The 23,747-nt window shown below is 39.5% G+C and overlaps 1 protein-coding gene across 1 annotated transcript; it reads left to right on the top strand.

Annotated features, from left to right (window-relative positions):
• Nucleotide 1: 1 nt before the first annotated feature.
• On the top strand, nt 2-22,455 carry LOC121465115 (zinc finger protein 431-like; the record flags this gene model as incomplete). Its single annotated transcript, XM_041678299.1, has 3 exons — nt 2-174; nt 259-881; nt 21,902-22,455. Coding segments are annotated over 3 exons (1,350 nt in total), but the record flags the coding sequence as incomplete, so codon positions are not given.
• Nucleotides 22,456-23,747: the final 1,292 nt, after the last annotated feature.

The following is a 23,747-nucleotide window of genomic DNA, read 5'->3' as shown; positions in this document are numbered from 1 at the left end:
CCACACATGTAATCAATGTGGTAAAGCCTTTTCACAGAACAATCATCTTCGAGTACATCAAAGGACACATACTGGAGAGAAACCTTATCAATGTAATCAATGTGATAAAGCTTTTTCAAAACACTCTAACCGCCAAATACATGAAAGAACACAGACTAAAGAGGAAGCCTATGAATGTAATAAATGCGGTAAAGTCTTTGCACGTCAGTATAATCTCCAACTTCACAAAAGAAGACATACTGGAGAAAATACCTCCACGTGTAATCAATGTGGTAAAGTCTTTTTACAGAACTGTCATCTTCGAGTACATCAAAGGACACATACTGGAGAGAAACCCTATACATGTAATCAATGTGGTAAAGCCTTTTTACAGAACTGTCATCTTCGAGTACATCAGAGGACACATACTGGAGAGAAACCCTATACATGTAATCAATGTGGTAAAGCCTTTTTACAGAACTGTCATCTTCGACTACATCAAAGGACACATACTGGAGAGAAACCCTATACATGTAATCAATGTGGTAAAGCCTTTTCACGGAACAGTAATCTTCGAGTACATCAAAGGACACATACTGGAGAGAAACCTTATAAATGTAATCAATGTGATAAAGCTTTTGCGAGTCATGGTGAGCTTCACAGACATAAAAGAAGACATACTGGAAAGAAGCCCTTTGAATGTTATCAGTGTGATAAAGCTTTCTGGGAGCACTCTAAACTCCGAATACACAAAACAACACACACTGGAGAGAAACCCTATGAATGTAATCAATGTGGTAAAGCCTTTTCATATATCAGTAATCTAAAAACACATAAAAGAATCCATACAGGAGAGAAACCCTATGAATGTAATCAATGTGATAAGGCCTTTTCACAACTGGGTAGTCTAAAAACACATAAAAGAACACATACTGAGGGCTGGAGAGTTGGCTCAGCAGTTAAGAGCATTGCCTGCTCTTCCAAAGGTCCTGAGTTCAATTCCCAGCAACCACATGGTGGCTCATAACCATCTAGAATTAGGTCTGGTGCCCTCTTCTGGCCTTCAGACATACAAGCTGAAAAAATGTTGGATACATAATAAGTAAATAAATATTAAAGAAAAAAGAAAAAGTATTGAGGACAAGTCTAAGCCTCAGAAATAAAAATAGTGATGTAGAGGGACATCATATACATCTTGTAAAATCTTGCACCTGGTGTTAATGAAGAGGCTATTGAAACCTTGGACGGTTAGGCTTTCTGACATATTGCCCTATTCAATCAGCAAATTATGAGTTATATTTAGGATAACAAATCTCACCTATCATTTAATTAGATGGGGTAGGTGTCATGGGCCACCTACAGAAAATATCAATGGGGCATAGCAGTTCTCATGTGGCCATCTGAAATCTGGTTTTAGAGCAAAATACTGAAAGATAAACCAGACTTCATGTTCGTCAGATGTCCCTGGCTGGTCAGAGGCCACACAAGACAGTTGGCAGAGGGAGGCAGGTGCCTCCTGCTCAGGACAGAGGAAGCATTGCCTGTGGCGGCATTGGCAAAGCTGAGTGCGAGCTTCTCAGCTGTTGTCATGGCACTGGATGTGAGCTCCTCAACCTCTTCCACCCCAGCCTCCTGCGTCTCTCCACCTGCACTGCGTGAGCTTCCATGAGAGCAGAAAAACTGGACAGCATCATTTTCATCCAACTGGTAGAGTTGTAAAATGTAGGACAATCAGTAATCAAGTGAATATTTCACAGTATAGCTTGATCTCCTGTGGATATGTATACATTATGTGAAGCTCTATGCATCTTCCTGTCCCCATTAGTTATCCATTTGTCACTTCATCATGAAGTGCTTCCTTCTAAGGGAATTATCCAGAGATGCAAGGTAATGTAACATCAATGAGATTTATTTGAAAAATAGTTTCTGTTATATGTATGTGTGATATGATTATGGAATTTTAGGCCTGACAATTATGTGAAGAACATAAGACAACTTATTGAGGTGGGATTTTTGCTCTCTTCATATGGTGATCAAAATTCGGTTTCCAGACTTGCACACCACACACGTATCCCACTAAATCAGAACCCTGATTAACTGAAACATTCTTCCACAAAAATGTTGCCTTTTATTCAGGTTGTTAACATATTTTCATTGAAAGATAGAGGAAAAACAATTTAAATAATAAAACCTATTTTTTGATTGAAAATGAGAAACTGATATCTCTTCTTTTGTTATTCCTTTTTTTGTAGACTGTGTTATCCTTAGGACTAACCACTTGTTCATAACATTTCCTCAGAATCCGAGTGAATACCATAATATTTCTCAGTACATAAAGTTTGTTGCTGCTGTCTGATGACTTGAGTTTGTCATTGTACATACCAAGTCCAAGAGTGGAGGCCATCAGAGGGTATCTGATCCCCTTTCACTGGAGTTAAAGAGAATTGTGAACTGTTTTGTGGGTTCTGGGAAACAAAGTCATGCCGTGTGGATAAGCAACCAGTGTTCTTATCTGCTGAGCCATCTCTTCAGCCTAGTGAGCATGTCATTATAGCAGTGATGTGTGAATGGGTGATCCTGAGTTCATCTTTGCCTCATCCCTAATGACCCAAATGAAATACAAGATGGGCAGTATCAGAAAACAACTTAGAAATATGCACAAAGATGTCTTTGAGCCCAAATCTCCATAAAACAATGGAAGAGTAGAAAAGATTTTCAGGAGAGAAACTGAAAATACAAATGTCTTTAAAGTGACAGACCCTTGATGAAACCACAAAACTGAGTTTAGCCCAAAGTTGGTAAATAGCAATGGGATACCACAAGGACACAGGGCAGGTGGAACCCTGCTAGAGTTTATGCCGCCTGTAAGGAGAGAAAGGGAACTTGCAGGCATGAAGAATAACTTTTCTGAATGTGATTATAGTCTGCTCTCCTGATGACTGTAAATCTTTTGTTTAGGAGACATGAATGGTGGTGACTTCAAATGACGTGAAGATGTCAAGAAATTCTGGTACTTAAAAAGAAGACCTAATTCTAGTGACAGGATGGCTCCCATCAAATACTATCCTTCTTCCTTAAGGTCTACAGTCTTCGAAATGGTAAAGTTTTTCTTTACCATTGAGTCTCTTATAACTCATCAAGTGACTAGCACATAGTTCTGAATTTATTCTAAAGATAGTAAAACCCAGTTTCAATGAGATAAGTGCTATTATAATGAAGTTAACTTAATGTTCTTTTTCTCATCCCATCTTTTTATGCCAAAATAATTGAAGCTGGAGCAATCTAAGTCAAACATGGTGGCACAGACATGTAGTCACGGTACTTAGAAAGTGGTGGCAGGAACTTCTGGATTTTTAAGTTCTCTGAGATGAGAATGGTGAAAAGGGTGTGAAGGGAGGCCCAGAGTTCCAAAAAAGACTGTGATTGGCTTAGATCAGTGTTCAGAAGGTTCACTGCAGGGCTAGAACTTCAGACTCATTCATTACACCAGCAAAACTCTGATGATATTTGCACCAAGGGTTTTCTAATTTTGATAATGTTTTCTACCCAAGAAAGCCTAGGTCATGGTGGGGACAGATCATTTCATTCATTAACAACTAGAGTTTTATTTCAGTGGAAGAATTTCATTTAGTCAGTGATAAGCTAACTAACTGAATATCCAATGATACACGTTTAGCCCTGGATCTAAGTATACACAACCAACAGAAATGGCCTCAGCAGGTTTTATACACGTATTTGTACACACTTAGTAACACATGCTTAATAAGGAGAAAAATGGAAGGAAATAATTTATGAAAAAGTGAAGAGAGAACAAAGAAGGGTGAAAGTGATATAATGTTTTAAGTAAAATGTATGAAAATAAACTTTAAATAAAAAAGCCTTTGTAGAGACAACTTATCAGCTAAGAGCACTGTCTGTTGTTGAAGAGGAAAAGGATCCATTGCAAGAAATAATGGTAGCTAACCATCTCCTGTAACTCCAATCTCAAGGCTTCTGATGCCCTCTTCTGGCCTCTTAGGTATTGTGCACAGAAAATGGCAGACAAACACCCACACACCAAAAACATAATAAAGCCCTGAGACAGACAGAGGGCAGGTCTGGTTATTCTGAACTCCTTCTGGATCTGCAAGGAAGCAACTGTGATTTTAAAATCTAGCCAGCCCTCTTAGAGGAAAAGGCAGCCTTGTTTTAACGTTTGAAGAGCTCAGCAAGCCTGTTCATTTAATAACAGCATTCACAGTGGGGATTGGAGACTTTTCTTTGTTTTTTTCCCACTGTTTTTGTGTTATTTCGTGTTCATATGTGTGAGGATTGTGGCAATGGTACATCTTTGAAATGTCTTAGTGCTTCCCTTTGGTGCAGATCATAATGTATGATCTAAAAGATAGATTTGCTCTGTAAATTTTCATCTTCCTAAATGGATAGACTTGCAGGCTCCTGTCACTATCTATATTGTTCAATGTATAACTTGGGACATGAACTAAAAGAAGAAAAAGGATGACGGCATATGTGGAATGTGAAGTCTGTTCTAGACTGGTTCCTCTTCTAGCATTAGCCAGAGCTGAATGCATGCTGCTATTAACCAGATTTTTTTGTTCGTCTTCAAAGTGTTTACTATGCTTTATCCCTGGGAAAGCATAAAAATTTTAGAACAGGTGTATGTGCAGCCTTTTAGAAAAGTATTTCTGAGATATGCCCTCTTCTGTTGACTCAGGTAGCTTTAATCCCAATCATTTAGTATTCTGGACAATGATTTTCCTGTTCTATTCAGTAAGCCAAATAAAATGTTACACTAAATGACTGTAACACCACTGAATTTAAAATTCCCCATTTGAGTCATGTAGTCCATTGAAGTAACAGGAAAAGGATTTGCATATGGAGCCTGGTTTCTCCTTCAGAGCAAAATAGAAGGAACAGTTTATTGAGTACACTGTGGCGGGGGGCGGTACAGGGAAAGCAGTCAGTTTCTGGAGTCACCATTATGAAATAAATTACTGATTATGGTAAGGGCAGTAAACAGTGTCTTTGGGGGCACTCGTCCCTTGGAACTCTTTAGGATTCAGCTAATGCATTACAACTGGTGAAGCAAATCTTTTTTTTTTTTTTTTTGCGAAAAGAAGAGAAAAAAAAACATAAACAAAAAACAAGTTTCCACCTCCTCCCAGCCTCCCATTTCCCTTCCCCTCCTCCCACCCTTCTACCCCTCCTCCCACCCTTCTCCCCCTCCTCCCACCCTTCTCCCCCTCCCCCCACTCCTCTCCCCCTCCCTCTCCAGTCCACAGAGCAGTCCGGGTTCCCTGCCCTGTGTTAAGTCCTAGGTCCTCCCCCCTCCGTCCATATCTAGGAAGGTGAACATCCAAACTGGCTAGGCTCCCACAAAGCCAGCACATTAAGTAGGATCAAAACCCCCTGCCATTGTCCTTGGTGTCTCATCAGCCCTCATTGTTCGCCATGTTCAGAGAGTCCGGTTTTATCCCATGCTTTTTCGGTCACAGTCCAGCTGGCCTTGGTGAGCTCCCCATAGATCAGCTCCACTGTCTCAGTGGGTGGATGCACGCCTCGTGGTCCCGAATTCTTTGCTCATGTTCTCCCTCCTTCTGCTCCTCCTTGGGACCTTGGGAGCTCAGTCCAGTTCTCCTGTGTGGGTCTCAGTCTCTATCTCTATCCATCACCAGATGAAGATTCTATGATGATATGCAAGATATTCGTCAGTATTGCTCTAGGAAAGGGTCATTTCAGGTTCCCAATCCTCAACTTCCTTAGCAATCAGGGAAATGCAAATCAAAACAACTTTGAGATATCATCTTACACCTGTCAGAATGGCTAAAGTCAAAAACACCAAGGATAACCTTTGCTGGAGAAGCTGTGGAGGAACGGGTACCCTCATCCATTGCTGGTGGGAATGCAATCTTGTGCAACCACTGTGGAAGTCAGTGTTTTGGTTTCTCAGGAAATGCGGGATCAACTTACCCCTGGACCCAGCAATACCACTCTTAGGAATATACCCAAGAGATGCTCTATCAAATGACAAAAGCATTTGTTCAACTATGTTCATAGCAGTATTATTTGTAATAGCCAGAACCTGGAAACAACCTAGATGCCCTTCAATGGAAGAATGGATGAAGAAAGTATGGAATATATACACGCTAGAGTACTACGCTGCGGTAAAAAACAATGACTTCTCGAATTTTGCATGCAAATGGATGGAAATAGAAAACACTATCCTGAGTGAGGTGTCCCAGACCCAAAAAGATGAACATGGGATGTACTCACTCATAATTGGTTTCTAGCCATAAATAAGGACCACGGAGTCTACAATAGGTGAACCTAAAGAAGCTAAGTAAGAAGGTGAACCCAAGGAAAAACATATAGTTGTCCTCTTGGCTAAGGGAAGTAGACCAAATTTCCGGGGAGAAAATGGGATCTTGGGGGTGGGGTGGGATGGGGGTAAGGGGAGATGGGGAGAGAAAAGGTAGAAGGGAAGGAGGGGGGACCTGGGGAAACAGGAGAATTGGGATAAAGGAAAGGTGGATAGGGGAGCACGGAACCACAATTCTTAGTTAAGGGAGCCACTTTAGGGTGGGCAAGAGACTTGACCCTAGAGGGGCTCCCTAGTGCCCAAGATGAGGTTCCCAGTTAGTTCCTTGGGCAGCTGAGGTGAAGCAAATCTTGAAGTGTAAAAAAATGCATTCACTAACCGGTAACTTTTCCTGAGCATGTATGTTTCTTTACTGTTCCCTCATGCTGCAAGGATTGTCGGTGGCAGCCCGAGCTGAGTCCTGGACTGGCATTTGTTCAGGGCCACAATACCCAGACAAGGATTTTTCCACAGAAAGCAGTAACTCCCAGCTTACTTTACGGCTCAAGGAGGCTATGGGTAGTGAGTGGAGAGCTTTATTAAGGGAGAGATGACATCATCAGTGAAATCTTGGAGGGGGGACTTGTGTGCTACACTATATCCTTAAGTGATTAGATAAGAAGTTAATGGTTTATCATCAATAAAAACTAGGAGTAAGGCAAGTCTGCCTTTTTACTGAACTGGTTTTTCCCCCAGTAGGCATAGGGTATAGGGTAACAAGGCAAACTATGTAACAACCAGGGGAAGCATCTGTCTCTTGGTCCAAGAGCACCTCTGCCAAAGATTAGCATCCTCTAGGGGTTGTTTAGATCAAATGTTGACACCTTTTGCTCTAAGCAGTTGAAACAAGGAGAGGATGTTGGAGCCACAAACACTGCAGTGAATGAATGTACTGCTGCCAGGTCAGTAGACCTTAAGTGAAGTTCAGATCCCTGCCTGATCTGAACAGATTTCTTTACTGTAACTTGCTGAAACCTAAATGATTAAACTTGCACTTTAAACCCAAAACTGTCTTGTAGGCAGCCCAGATACCTATCCCTGGTGCTTCTCATTTAAATGACAAAGCAGGTTTCACTAACACGCCCCCAGTATTAGGCTCTGTATAGAGACCATTTTAGCTGCTTTAAAAACCCAAATGATGATTTCTCAACATTGCATAAATGATTCCTACAGCTTTTCTTCCTGTCACCTGTCTAAAACCTCTCTTTCTTTCTGGGTGAGGCTATCCTTCTCAAGTTATGTTTACAAAAAAATAAGTGGCCAGGCACAGAGAGTTCCTGCAAGCCCATCCAAGACCAAGTCCCTGAGAGGATGCTCTCTCCGAGGACTTGTGAAAACTCTACAGGATTTTCCCACTTCGATTGGAGACATTCAAGATAATAAAATAAATCTTACTTTATATTGCACATTAACTCTGCATCAGTCTAATTGTGTGCACTCTCCCAGACAGCTCTTTCTGCCCCTCCCCCCTGCCCTTTCACTGTCTATCCCAGCTTGCTCAGGTATCAGCAAGCTGCCACTCTCCTATATTCCTAAGCCATCCCAGCCATCCATGAAAAAAAAAAAAAAAAAAAAAAAAAAACACTTGCCGCTGTTCGTTCTTTAAATTTAAAACCTGTACTCTTCATTTAACTCTAAACATTTTTTTCATTCTAGTACTAGGGACCTATTTCTTTAACTGTATAACTGTCATATTAATTGCTATTTACCTTACAGGTATAGATAAAATATAGCTACAAAATAGCTGTCTCTTTGATTCTTCCACAGTATGAATTTCAGTACAGACCACAAATAGTAATAACCTGATAGATATAACATTTTTGCCTCTTAAAAATGATTCTTAGGGGCTTTAAAAGATCGATTTAGATCCAGCAACATTGTCACAACTAAAAGTAAACTCAGCTAAGTATTATTTGTTTGTAATTTGTTTTCCCACCTGCCTAATTCTTTGTGCAGGAGAGAAAATTTCCCTGTCTCCCTGGCCCAGTTTGCCTTTTTAAATCTGCCAAAACTGTGCACTTAAACATTTCAAGTGTGCACCCAAGAGATAAAGTTTCTTCTTTGAGATTCCTTAACTTCCTATTCTTCCATTAACATGTATTTATTCCACCAGATTTATAATCATTTAAGGAGTTAGAGATTGCTAGGCAGCTTCCTTGCCACAGCTGTGCACCTTGCCCTCCAGCTCTCTCTGCAGCTCTCACCCAAGGAATCCCTATTGCATTCTCCTGACACAGACTGCTCCAAGGCTGCCTGCAGGCCTCCCAGAGTCTGATGCAGCCTGCTCTTCCCTGGTCTCCATGGGTTTCCACTATGCTCCAGCCTTCAAGACAAGACCTACAACTTCTCCCCTTATCAGCAGGAAGCAACTATGAGAGAACTTCACATCTTATGTCACCTTTTACTGTATTAAACTCTATGCCCCAGAGACTAGACTGCCTTTAAACATATTCTATCACTAATGTCTATATTCTGCCCATGAGACTGTAATGTATATGTTATCAGACACTCTCCTCGTGTATTTCTGACAACTGTTCTGCTGTGAACATCTAGCTATGTATGTTTTGAGAAAGTTGGTATTGTCCTATCCTGAATAAAATGGGTTACCTTTGCCTTGATCACAAACTTTACGCATCAGGTCTATTTCAACTGCAAGCATGGTCCCACAGATGCATACCAGGTAATCTCTGCCTAACAATTCTTTATCAAAGTACATTCTAATAATCAATGACTAATAGAGAAAACTAGCCTTCTAAAGTAACAATCATTTCTTTAAGAAATCAATTCTACAACTCTTAGATGGACTTAAATACATCATGTCATAATAACTGTGAACTTTTATATTAGTGCTGTGTTTTACCATAGATGAGAGATATTCTAAAATTTTATAAAACTCATCTGTAGGATAGACAAACTAGTTCTCTGGTTGCCATCAATAGACTATTTGGCATTAATTTTAAAATTATTATTCCTTTCCCAGAAAAATATGCACAGTCTGTTTTTATTAAACAAAAGAAGTGGAGAAGTTGCAGCCACAAGTATTATACAATGAATGCATAGCTGACAGACCTATAGGCCAATTCTCAGGAATATACACCCCATATGGAGAACCGGATTGCAGAGCTTTGGGGACACTTGTGTTTTGGACAGTCACTGTCAATTCTGCAGAAATCTTGTGAAATCATGGCATTTCTCCCCTTCAAAAAGTTATTCACACCAAAGTACCCAAGCAGTATATGGGAACCAAATAACCTTCTCTCATTCACAAATGCCACACTACTTTTGAGCAATAACTTTCACTCTATGTTGAATAGTCAAGTCTACATTACATTAATACCCCATAATTTCCCTTGCTAATAGACCATGTAGAAATTCCAAAAAGATAGAAAGACAACATGCCCACCCTTACTGGCAAACAGGTCTGGGTATCATAAGCTGGTGATCACAGTTGAGATTGGGCTGAGGGGAGTGGGTGAGTCCAGGGTTTATGGAAGTCTACTGATCCTATCCAAAGGTTTGGAATGTCAGATATGTCCCCTTGGATACTGGCCCTTCTTGTGTGGTGTCACTTTTCCTGCAGGGCTGCTTTGTCAGGACCTTCCTACCTATTTTTTATGATTCTGTAGTGCATGTAAAGATGACTGTTATTGTCTGTGTGGGTTATATAGGCTGGAAACCTCAAGCTAGGTGGGAACAGCAAGCACAGCATAACCACCAGGAACAGCAAAGTATTATGAGGAGCATAGTTAATAGAGAGGCCATAGAAAGAATAAACAGGACGCAATAAAAGGATGTATGTGAGTTAATTTATTTATTCTTTCTGCTCAGATCCTATTAGTCAGATTTCCCACTGCTATATCAAATCTTTCTGAACGCTAAATGGTTTAGTGGGGGTTACCCCCAAAATAAACCTTGATAAGAGGTACTGAAGCTCTAAATTAACAGATCTGGTTTTCGATGCCTCTCTGCCACTTTGGTCATTGGTAGTGTAAGTCTGGAGGCCCCAGAAAAAGATGGATTGTCTTCTTTGGGCTGTGGGCAGATATTTAATTCTTTTTCTTGCTATCTGGGAGAGTAAAATATAAATAGTAAATCTCATGGACTAAAGTCATCTATAAATTTAGGTGAAGGTGAGTATGAAGATTTAGGAGTGTTTCACAGCAAGGTTACTTTAGGCCAATCTCTTATCTATAAATGAGGCAAAACCAGAGTATACTTATTTTTCTGTCTATTTGAGTGACTATCAATGTACAGTCTTATGAATGTAGTATTTCTATGCCCTTGAAATTTATGGATGGTTTTATTGTGTTTCTGTATTTTTTTCCTCTTCAAACTGACCCATTTCTCTTACACCACACAGAACAAGTAAATGTTAATTGCTCTAAGTCATGTTAAGAGAGGAAAAAGCATTCTTAGTTTATACAATAAAAAGACAGTTTAAATTTTATGCTTCTGCCAGACCTCTATTTACACCCTATAAATGAAGGCTTTTCTTCTATATTGATTATTTTCTGAATTTTAAGAATAATATTGATGAATTTCAAAGAAAAATTTTAAATGTTATAAGAGGTAAAGAAAGAGTTCCTTTCCTCATTTATACTAAGCTTCCTACAACTGGAGCCACTATTATCATGCCCAGAAATTCTCTTTAAGTTTTCAGACCTGCAAAGATAGTTACCCATATGTCTTGGGTGTCTGTTAAATATTTGTTAGATTTGATGTTGGGCATCTTAATAGCAGGGGAAGGCTCTGGTTTTAGAAACTTTTAGACCTGAGTTTGATCCACCAGAGCCCATCGTGGAAAGGGAGAACTTGCCTTCAGAAATTGTATGAATGGTTTTAATGAAGTACTTTTGCCTGGATGCTTAATGCTGGTCAAATGCCTGCCAATAAAGATAATCACAAGAAGTTATAGTTCTGTGTATACACTGGAAAAAAGAATGAAGATCAGGTAATGGGGAACAGGTCTTTGTGACACTGTGCCTGCTTTTGCACATAGTTAGGGGAAATTGTGCCCAAAATGAGATCAAATCATACTAAACTATGGGCAATATATCCCAAAAAGGTAATAGATGAGAGTAAGTTATGGGAGAATTCTGTAGCCAGGAAACATCCAGTTCATTTACAAGGCAATTATGCCAATATGCTTCACGTCTTGATTAAAGCCTTCACAACAGAATCATTGATTCTGATGGGTAGATCCTAAAAAATGATAACTGTATAATTACTGCATAATCCTGTGGCTCACAGTAGGGAGTGATTCTGTAATTTCCCGGCATATATTAATGCATGTCATGTGAATGAAGACAGACCAGATTACTGGGTGTACAATTGGGGGGATTCTCTTGAGTAAATGAATATTTAAGGAAAAGGATTTTTGTAGATTTTTGTTTTGTTTTGCAAATAGGTACTGTGGAATACTCATATATACCATGACAATGTGTTGATGTTATTATTAGTAACAAAGTATAGGAAGGAAAACCAAACTGAGGACTCTGGGAAGAGCAAGAGCAGAGTCAGAGAATTCACAAACCAAATGAAGACATATAAGGAGATGAATGTGTTATGCTAATAAATGTACCACCACATGGCTGAGCATAGATAAGAAATATGGGTTAATTTGAAATGTTAGAGTTACCTAGTAATAAGCCTAAACTCTCTGCCAAGCATTTATAATTAATATTAAGTCTCCATGTCAGTTTTTGGAAACTGTCAGAAGAGGAAATCTCTGCCTACAAATGTGTATAGTCCTGATTGACAAAACTGGGTCATCCAAAAGTTTCAGACACAGGCCATTGACTGTAGCAGTGGTTTCATGTCACAGATCTAAATCAGCTCACATTACACAAGTTCACACTGCTGTGGGAAAATGCTTATGTATTCTTTGAATATGTATTCCTTCCATTGGTTAATAATATACCAGAATCGGCCCTTAGTTAGGCAGAATAAGGCTAGGCAGGAGTGGGCAAAGGAGATACAGAGATCAGCAATTAGACTTTGATATGACAGCATATGTCCAAGTTAATGCAACTGCCAAGAAGGCCTGGCATAGACTTTCATCTTCTAAAGAACAGGCTGGGGAGTTGTCTAGTATAAGAGAGGGACCAGATAAATTATTTCAAGACTTGTCTCCAGACTGACACTGGCATCTAATAGATTGATTGGAGGTACAGAACCAGAGCATTCGATAGTTAAAGAGCTAGCATTTGAGAATCCTAATGATGTGCATAAAGCGACTCTAAAACCTGTTAGAAAGCAAGGTGTCATTGTCTACGAATGGCAGCCCAATAAGCCACAGTCAGCCCACAAATGGCACCTAAATGTGGGTCTGACCAGTGAACCTCAAAACATACAGAAGTGTGGTCTTGGGGGCTGGAGAGATGGCTCAGTGGTTAAGAGCACTGACTGCTCTTCCAGAGGACCCGGGTTCAATTTCCAGCACCCATACAGCAGCTCAAAACTGTCTGAAGATCAGTTCCAGGGGATCTGACACTTCACACCAATGCACATAAAATAAAAAGTTAAATAAACCATAAAAAAAAGAAGTGTGGTCTTGTGTACAAGGGAGCATGTGAGGGATGCCACAAGAAAACTGCACCACAGGTGGAGAGGTAAGTAATGAGTGCTCAGAAATGAGTAGTAGAGGGGGCTGGAGAGATGGCTCAGTGGTTAAGAGCATTGCCTGTTCTTCCAAAGGTCCTGAGTTCAATTCCCGACAACCACATGGTGGCTCACAACCATCTGTAATGAAGTCTGGTGCCGTCTTCTGGCCTGCAGGCATATATGTAGAAAGAATATTGTATACGTAATAAATAAATAAATATTTTAAAAAGTATAATAAAAGGTGTGTTTCAAAAAAAGAGAAATGAGTAGTAGATATAAAAAGGAAAGAGTTAAGCTGGGTATAAAATTGGGAGTAAAAATGCAAATATTTGTAAACATGGCACAAGGAAATAGCACTCAAGTATCTGTACAGTTACTTAGATGGATTTTAATTGGCCAGAGGAGCTGAAAAGAAGTAAAAACAAAGGCAGAAATTTTTACAGTTTTTAAATATTATAGTTTTCCCACAGCACTGATAGTGTATCCACTGCCATCTTCAGACAGTTCCAAGACTTGGAGAGACCAAAATAAGTTTCACCTTCACCCTTGCAACCAGCAGTGCTGTGCTCACCAAGCCACAGCTTCTCCCACCTCTGTCTGGATGAAAAGAATGAAGGGGGTATGGTGTTTGCCCTAGAATTGGCCTAGGATACTGCTGAGATTGGGGTAGTCCAAGCACACATGCTGTGGCCAGCAGAGTCTGACCCATGCTGTGCCTTGGAGCCAGGAAAGGCAGACAGGAGAGCTTAAAGGGCTATACCTCCCACAGTCAGCACACAGAGTCAGCCAATGGAAACACCTATAGGCTAATTGACCCATTAGACAAGGAGCCTATAACGGAAAAATCTATGGCCATTAACAGAGGAGAGGATTCAGAATTCTTCTAATTGTGTTATTACAAAAGATAAAATAATAAAGCAAGTATAGTAAAAATCGGGATGACTGTCCCCACTTAAACTTAAGAATGTGGCAGTTCAAAGCCTCTGTAATGGTGGGCACTTAAGAACCTGAGCTAAATTTGCCAGCTGGTCATAGTCTGGAATGGGACATAGTCTGTACCTATCATGCAATCTTCTGGCAGGACATAAAGATACCAGCTTAGTTGTCATTTGGTGCTTGGGTTGCTCTCATGGCTGTCAGAAGTGCCTGTGACTCCTGGTGTCAGCCTGAAGCCACAGAACAAACATCATCTTTGGTTTCCTAAAATCTGTACTCATTAGTATTCTGTGTACCCTTCCATCTTTTGAACAGGAGAATCAGTCTACTGCACATTGTGTAATGGGCTGTGCTAGCGAGCCATTTCATGTCCAGGAGGATGAAGGCAGTGTGGTTGTGGATTGCAGGAGGACAGCTGTGTCATCTATCTGATAGAGGCATAAGTGATATTAAAATTCATATGTCTGCAGATCTGTAAAAGTCTGGGTCTGGGGTGGAAGCCAGAGCCAAGGAATTTTGTTCTGTGTCTTTAAGTGCACTGTAAGGCTCAGGGAGGTGCTCTTGTCACTCAAGCCTCACTAGCCAATCAAGACTTCCAGGCCGACCTGTCAGTCAGAAATCAGGCAGGGCTCTTCCTGCGCCTTGCTCCTGGATTGATTTTCAAGCTGAGCAGGCGCCAGTGGATTGTATTCTGTGCTGTGAGTGCTTCTGCGGCGAGCTCTGAGGAGAACATGGGTGAGCCTGGAAGCCACAACGTGGTGAGTAACGGGTTGCTGTTCCAAGACGAGGAGGAGAGGATGTGAGCCATGGGAGTGAGTGTGGCACGCCCTCCTTGAGCAAGTGTAGGAACCCACTGCTACTATCAGTGTTTTCTGAGGTTCCATTGGTCCTTGCAACTCCCCATAACGAGGTCGTGGCCTCTGAATGACTTCCCTCTGTGGCCTGCATCTGTGAAAAGCATTTCCAGCAGGGAATTGTGTGTAGAAACATCTTTGTGGTCCACATAAACGTAGTTTTGATACGTATGGAAGGCAGGATCCCAAACTTGGAGATGCCTAGTTTTTTTATTATCTTTCAGAAGCTTTGCCCTTTGTATTTAACATTTAGGAGTAAGATCCCTTTGAAGTGAGTTAATTTTGTGGAGTTTGTAAATGGCATTCTTGTGTTCCTTCCCACTCTACCACTAACCAGTTGTGCAGAAGAGTGGAAATTTGATATAAAGGCATCACCAGTGCTTAGGAGATATTAGCTGAGGAAGCCTGCCTCTAAATTACCCAAAGATAGCAAAGTAGTGTGCTAACTAGGCCTATTAGAGATTAGGATGGTAGCATACAAAATTGTTTACAAGGATTGTTTAAACATTTCAATCTAGACCATGACAGAGACACCACTGATTTATAAACAGCCACTACTCTGCTCCCAAATCAATGAAGAAACCTCTAACGTGCTGCTCAAGTCATTATGGGATCATAATGAACATTAGGGTATGGTGTGACTTAAAGTTCCAATTCTTTTTAGAGAAAATTATAGTTCTGTCAGATGTATATGCTGAGAGAAGTGACAGTCATTTGAAAGGAAAATGCTGTTGTGTTGAGAGCTGGCCATATCAATGATGTCTTTCCATTTAGGGTCCAACTCATGGAGAAGGAACTTAGCTCCTTCTCAAAACCAGGGATACTCTTGGCAGAGCCAGGAACAGCCTAGTGAGTGTCTAGGCCTTGGGGTTTTGCCTAAGATCCTGAGTTATGGAGAATAAAATAGAACTCCATCATTGAAACCGGGAATATGTTTGCGTGAGATGGTAAGGATCTGGAACCAGTGCCTTTCTGGAGAGGTTCTTCAGATCCTGAGATCCCAACTCTTCCCACCACAGTGAGCTATGGTACCAAGGCCACTCTGGGCGTAGTTCATAATATTCTTTTTTTTGTGCTGGGCGTTTTGAGACTGGGTTTCTCTGTAGCTTTGGAGCCTGTCCTGGTACTTTCTTTGTAGAACATGCTGGCCTCGAACTCACAGAGATCCACCTGCCTCTGCCTCCCAAGTGCTGGGGTTACAGGCGTGCGCCACCACCACCCGGCCAGTCCATAATATTCTTGAGATCGCCATTTTTTTTAATTTATTTATTTATTAAGGATTTCTGCCTCCGCCCTGCAACCGCTTCCCATTTCCCTCCCCCTCCCCGCCTTTGTTTTTTTTTTTTTTTTTTTTTTTTTTTTTTGTGTGTGTGTGTTGCATTTTTTCTGTGACAGGGTTTTTCTGTGGCTTTGGAGTCTGTCCAGGAACTCACTCTTGGAGACAAGGCTGGCCTCGAAATTCCTGAGAGCCACCTGTCTCTGCCTTCCCAGTGCAGGGATTAAAGGCGTGCTCCACCACTACCCTGCTATTGTGTTCCATTGCTTGATTAACCTTATTCTGAGTTTGTCTCATTGTGTGGCAATTTCTGCTGATTTTCTAGAAGTCTCCTATTTCCTCCCATTTCCCCTTACAAATGGTATACAAGAAGCTATTCATCTTAAGAAGCTTACTTGGAATAAGACATAGCTTAAAGAAGACTTCTCTGTCCCAGCTTTTATCATACCTTCGTTCCAGTTTTCCTGCCTTTCTCACCTTCTGGCACTGCACGTAGGGCCCTGTCAGTAAAGTATGACCTGCTGCTCAGGTCACTTACATACTTTTGACATAATTGTTGCAATATCCTTGCTGTGTAAGTTTCCCTATTCCCTAACTGGCAAGACTTGCAGTTTCCCATGGCTGTTTAATTTCTTCAAAGTGTAAGCTAAAATCTGCTCCTAAAAGAAACTCAAGGATGGTAGTGTATGTGGAATGCATTGTTTATTCTAGATTCTCTCCTCTTTGAGCATAGGCCAGAGATGGATGCATGTTATCATTGTGCAGATTTTTCTTAATTTTTGTTTAAAGATTTCTGTCTCTTCCCTGCCACCGCCTCCCATTTCTCTCCTCTTCCCCCAGTCAAGTCCTTCTCCCTCGTCAGCCCAAAGAGCAATCAGGGTTCCCTGCCCTGTGGGAAGTCCAAAGGCCACCCACCTCCATCCAGGTCTAGTAAGGTGAGCATCCAAACTGCCTAGGCTTCCACAAAGCCAGTACGTGCAGTAGGGTCTCTGTCTCTGTCTCCTTTAATCGCCTGATGAAGGTTAATATTCAGCAGGATGCCTATATGTTTTTCTTTGGGTTCTCCTTATTTAGCTTCTCTAGGATAACTAATTATAAGCTCAATGTCCTTTGTTTATGGCTAGAAACCAAATATGAGTGAGTACATCCCATGTTCCTCTTTTTGTGTCTGGCTTACCTCACTCAGGAGAGTGTTTTCTATTTTCATCAATTTGCATGCAAAATTCAAGAAGTTCTTGTTTTTTACTGCTGAGTAGTACTCTAATATGTATATATTCCCATGGCTATTTTATTTCTTCAAAGTGTAAGCTAGAGTCTGAACCTAAAAGAAACTCAAGGATGGTAATGTATGTGGAATGCATTGTTTATTCTAGATTCTCTGCTCTTTGAGCATTTGCCAGAGATGGATGCATGCTATCATTGTGCAGATTTTTCTTTATTAATCTCTTAAGTGTGAACAGTGTTTTCTCACTGGAAAGGTATATTCTAGAATATCTGCACTTCCAGCATTGTAGAATAATGTTGGTGAGAAAAGGTCTCTTATGTTTTTATATGAGACCTCGATTTCATTCTGTGGCATTCCAGCTCAATGACCTTGCTGTCTTGATTTAAAATTCTTTTTTTTTTTTTGAGACAAGGTTTCTCTGTAGCTTTGGTCCCTGTTTCAGAACTAGCTTTTGTAAATCAGGCTGGCCTTGAACTCCAAGAGACCGGCCTGCCTCTGCCTCCCAAGTGCTGGGATTAAAGGCGTGTGTCACCACCACCCGGTAATGATTCAAAATTTTTAAATGACTGTGTGGCCTCAGACTTTTGAAATTACCCACTTGAGTCATGAACTCCACTATTCATTAACTCACAGGAGAAGGACCTGCATGTAGAACATGGTGTCTGCCTTCAGATCAGAATAGAAAGAATAGTTAACAGAGAGCACTACAGGCGAAATGGGAGGAAATCAGCTGCTGGAGTCACCAGTCTGAGAAAGGACCTGATTGTGGCAGTGTGGTAGTTTCAAGGTTATTGGCTCCTATAATCTCATAGGGATTGTTGCTATTACAAAGTGTATCTTTGTTGGAATCTGTATGGTCTTATTGAAAGAAGTGTGGCACTGGGGATGGGCTTTGAGAATTCCTATATTCTGGATACTGCCAAGCATTTCAGTCAACTTCCTGTGGCCTGCAGCAAAATTGTCCTGCACAACATATTCTCCCCACCATAATGACAATGGACAACTTCTGGAAGTCTAAAATAGCCACCCCGATTAAATGTTTTTTAATACGGGTTATGGTGCTCATTGTATCTCTTCACATGCATAAAATTCTTAAGTAACACAGGTGGTTTCTGTAATTTTTTTTTTTTTGGTTTTTCGGGATAGGCTTTCTCTGTAGCTTTGGAGCCTCTCCTAGAACTAGCTCTAGTAGACAATGTTGGCCTTGAACTCACAAAGATCTATCTGCCTCTGCCTCCTGAGGGCTGAGATTAAAGGCGTTTGTTTTTGAAAGACGATATTTTTCTGTGTAGCTCTGGGTACTTAATGTAGCTCCTTAAACCATGTTGTCCTTACTCACAAATACAAATGATTCTGGCTTCTGCACAGAGGGATTAATGACAAAACAACAGTGTTGTTTGTGTGTGTGTTTGTGTTTGTGTGTGTATTGTTTGATTGTCTGATGAGGCTGGAATGTAGATTTTTATATATTTCAATGATAAACATCTATGCTAAACTTCACCTACATCTTGAAATTTGAAGTTTGGTGGAGGGTATCATTCTCTTTCCCAGGAGTGTAGTATGCATGACATTAATACCTCTGCCTTGTGAATCATTGCAGTGCAGGAGTGTGACTTTCTACCTGCCTCTAATTTTTTTCTTTTGAATGCTTTCAATGAATATGAGGTTGTATCTATATACAAGGGTATGTACCACATGTGTTCTTGTTCCTCATGGTAGTCACAAGAGACGACAGCACCTATGATGTTGAAGTAATGGATAATTGCAAGTCCCCTTTAGTACTGGCAATTTTCCCACTCATCTGCAAGGACAGCAAAACTGCTTAATTGCTGACCCATCTCCCTTACTCTATGTTGTTTATGATCATCATTTGCGGGGCTGATGTTTTCTTTGTTCCATTTGTAACTGTTTAAACATGCACTCCATTTATTCAGATCTTAGTATGCAACAGTTTAAACTGGGCAACTACAGGTTCTCGAAGATGAATGTAGAACTAAAGTGAATACAAAAGTTTCTAGCCGGGCGGTGGTGGAGCACGCCTTTAATCCCAGCACTCGAGAGGCAGGTGGATCTCTGTGAGTTCGAGACCAGCCTGGTCTACAAGAGCTAGTGCCAGGACAGGCTCCAAAGCCACAGAGAAACCCTGTCTCAAAAAAAAAAAAGTTTCTGTAAGTTCTTCAGTAGATCCTCTGATTTCCTATTACATTTTTTATTTGAGTGATTTTTGGATGGATACTGGGATTTATTAATTTGTAACTCTGGCTTACCTTTAACTCTGCATAGGTTTTGACTGACATCCAACTCAATTTAATTCATCTGCTTTTATATTGATTGCTGGGATTAAAGGCAAGTGTCAGTATACCCAATTTCCCCATCTCTTTTTTAAATAATCATTGCTCTTACTATTTCTGTAATGTTTTCTCAGTAGTGTTGATCTGCTTGCTTCTCTGTGTCTCTATGTCTGTTCATTGGCATTTCTTTCTTAAAGCCGTATCCTATTTAAAGGGCCAAGGAAGGGCACATAGGAACCTCTTCTTCAGTTTCCTTCTAAAGTGACTGGTGATTACATTATAATGTAATGTAATGAAAGAAGTATGGGAAGCTGCAACATTATACAAATATACCATTTTAAAAGAAGTATCCAATGTCAGGATCACACTTTGTTTTACTGTTGGTTGAATTATTCTAGAATTCAGTGACCTTTGAGGATGTGCACATTGACTTCACTGAGCATGAGTGGATTTTGCTGAATCCTTCCCAAAAGAGTCTCTACAAAGATGTGATGCTGGAGACATACAGGAACCTCACTGCTACTGGTAGGACTGTGAACTTTCCTTTACATTTTAAAATAAGGGGATTACTCTGTATTATTTATTTATACTTTTGGTATATGTGTTTGAGAAAGAGTAAAAATGAGTCAAATAATTAAGGCATAGGTCACTTAAGATATTCAATTTTGTACATATGATTAATATATTATTTACTTTTTGTTACTGTATTAGGCTACAGTTTGGAAGACCATAATTTTGAAGAGTATTGTCAAAGTGCTAAAAAACATGGAAGGTAATTTTTATTTGCAACTTGGTATATATTTGTCTCTGAAGAAGTTTTAATTTGTCCTGGAACACTTAAAGAAAAACAATAATATAAATGAACACAGCTTAAAGTATATTGATGTGTATTAATATCTCATAAAACCATATGCCTCAATATAACATAAATGGTCTATGTTTCCAAGGCATTCCTCTAAAATCAGAAGAGAAACAAATGATTCCTTACCTGATCCCACCATTTGAGTCCTAGTCCCATGAGAACTATGCTGTAGAGCTGCCAATCCATTTAGTTTCATAGCACTCAGATACTGCACAGGGAACACACATACACACATTGACTAGATAATAAATCTATGTTTAGAACTGACCAAAAAATAAATACTCAGTAGTAAAGCCAGTGTTACTTGACTAGATAATAAGTCTATGTTTAGAACTGACCAAAAAATAAATACTCAGTAGTAAAGCCAGTGTTACTTATGTACTTGTGACTTTGCCAAACTTATTGAAAGAGTTAGTTTATGAGAGTCAAAAAGTCTCATCTTGAGAAAGCTTAATTCCTATACTACATGTTTGTGATGAAACTCTGTAAATTCAATTGAAAACCATTTATTTCTTCTTCATTTGATAAGAATGTCATATGTCACAAGTGAGCTTCCCAAAATGAAAAGAGAGACTGTATCTCCTTCAGAATAATGAGAAGATATGAAAGATATTTAGTATTTCAACACTGGGTAGATTTGTTGAATGTGCTATAAGATTATATGTAATTCATTTTCAAATTTTTTGGGAAGATATCAGCAAACTCACACTGAAGTTAAGCCCTATGAGTGTTGGAATGTGTACTTACTTTTGTTTGTCCTCGTACACTTTCTTGTGGTAGATATTGCACTACAAGAAAACATAAGAATCCAAAAGAAATGTAAGGTTATTTAAAACTGAGTTAGTCTAGTTCCTTTCAAATATGTAAAAAAAAATCATATTAAATCATGCTATGAATGTGGGTCATTTGGAAACAGACCCTTACCATCAAAGGTTCTTCATAGACACAAAACATCCCATACTATAGGAGAGCACCATGAATGTAAAACTGAAAATCTTATTCCTCTTTACAATAAAGCAAAATTATAAAATTAATTCATATAGATACTAAGATTCATCAGGGTAATGTACATGGTAAAACTTTTGCATTTGCCAATTATCTTTGCAGGTATGAAAGAATCCATAATGGAAAGAAACTCTCTGAGTATGCTCAATGCGTTAAATCATTTGCATGTTATAGTCATCTTCAAAGACATGAAAACAATTATTTTACAGAGAAGCCATATGATGGTATTCAATATGCTGAAGCCTTTGGAAATACCAGTTGTCTCCAAATACTTAAAAGAAGAACACAAGCTGGAGAGAAACCAAATGAATATAATCAAGGTGGTAAGGACTTTTCATATGTAAGAAGTCTCCAAGTTCACAACAGATTACACACTGGAGAGAAAACCTACAAATGTAATCAATGTGATAAAGCTTTTTCAAAATGCTTTAAACTCCAAACACACAAAAGAACACATACTAAAGAGAGACCCTATGAATGTAATGAATGTGGTAAAGCATTTTCACGACAAGATAGTCTCCAACTACATAAAAGAACACATACTGGAGAGAAACCCTACACATGTAATCAATGTGGTAAAGCCTTTTCAATTAAGAGTAATCTTCAAGTACATCAAAGGACACATACTGGAGAGAAGCCTCATCAATGTAATCAATGTGATAAAGCTTTTGTGAGTCATGGTGAGCTTCACAGACATAAAAGAAGACATACTGGAAAGAAGCCCTTTGAATGTAATCAATGTGATAAAGCTTTCTGGGAGCACTCTAAACTCCGAATACACAAAACAACACACACTGGAGAGAAACCCTATGAATGTAATCAATGTGGTAAAGGCTTTTCATATATCAATAGTCTCCAAGTTCACAAAAGAACGCATACTGGAGAAAAACCATATGAATGTGATCAATGTGATAAAGCCTTTTCACAATTCATTAATCTACAAACACATAAAAGAACACATACTGGAGAGAAGCCATATGAATGTAATCAATGTGATAAAGCCTTTTCACATTGCAGTAGTCTAAAATCACATAAAAGAACACATACTGGAGAGAAACCTTATAAATGTAATCAATGTAGTAAGGCCTTTGCATGTCATAAAAGTGCACGCATCCATAAAGGAACACATGCTGAATAGAAACCCTACAATTTTAGCAAATGTGGTAGAGCCTTTGTATGTGGCAACAGGCTTTAAATCTTGAGAAAAAATCATACTGCAAAGAAACCTTTTTTTTAATTTTTGAGACAGTGTTTCTCTGTAACATTGGAATCTGTTGTGGAACTCACGTATAGAAGAGGCTGGCCTTACACTCACAGAGATTTGTCTGTCTCCCAAGTGCTGGATTACAGGGGTGTGCCTCCACAGTTTAGCCTGTCAAACGCTTTAAGTGCAATCAGTGTGGTAAAGTTTTCTTCTTCTTGGTAGTCTTTATACAAGAGTAAACGTTTGGTGGAAAAGAGGTCTATTAAGGCCTTTGCATATCACAGTACTCTGAGGTCTTCAGAAGATTCCTACTAAAGGGACTGTAACTGTAAATGTTTTTGAAATATCTTCATCCAATACACATTTACTTACATAAGACTGAGAAGAAAACAAGTCTACAAGTATCATAACTGTTCAAGCATTATAAAGTCTCTATTTTGTTCGCACCTGCAAAATTATATGGACAGAAGTCCTATGAATTCACTGATAAGGTAACTATTTTTGATTTTGCACTTTTCTTCAATTATATAAATACAGCTATCTCTAGAAATTAGCTGACTTTGGGATATAACCAGGCTACCTTAATGATAAACAATTATATTTTTACTTATTATAAGAGAAAACTCATGCCACAGGAATGGAAAGTCCAAGTTCCACTGTGTCCCATGGGAATCACCCAGATAGCAAGCACCTGGTCTACCCCAGTTTTTTCTCCTGGGCTCCAGGAAGCCATGCCTTAACTAGATTCCACTTCTTTAAGATGATTGGTTAACAAAGCTTCCCCTATCACTTATCCAGATGTAAAATTTGGTAGATGGGTATGAGTGCCTCTTCTGTGTCTGTGATGAATCATAATGTCTAAGTCACTTAATAAAAGCGTTTAATGTGACTCTGGGTTCCAGACGGTTACATGATTACTTTGACAGTGTTGTCACAAGAAGTCTCAGACATGACACCTACACCGGGAAGTGAAGGACTCATATACTTAGCCTGTATCATGAACCAGGTATAGGATCTTGAAATGGTGTGTGAATGTATACTCTCAGTAAAAAACCCATGACATTTCTTCCAGTATGACAATATGTTCTAAATTTTCCCAAATGATGCCACTAATTGAAAATGATTAATTTCTGTAACTTCAAATCTACATTCTT

Source organism: Microtus oregoni, unplaced genomic scaffold (assembly GCF_018167655.1).
Source record: "Microtus oregoni isolate MIOR12 unplaced genomic scaffold, Mior012 000029F_ref0000214, whole genome shotgun sequence".
NCBI lineage: Eukaryota > Metazoa > Chordata > Mammalia > Rodentia > Cricetidae > Microtus > Microtus oregoni.
The sequence above is the reverse complement of the archived record's forward strand: the minus strand, read 5'-3'. Positions and strand labels throughout refer to the sequence as shown.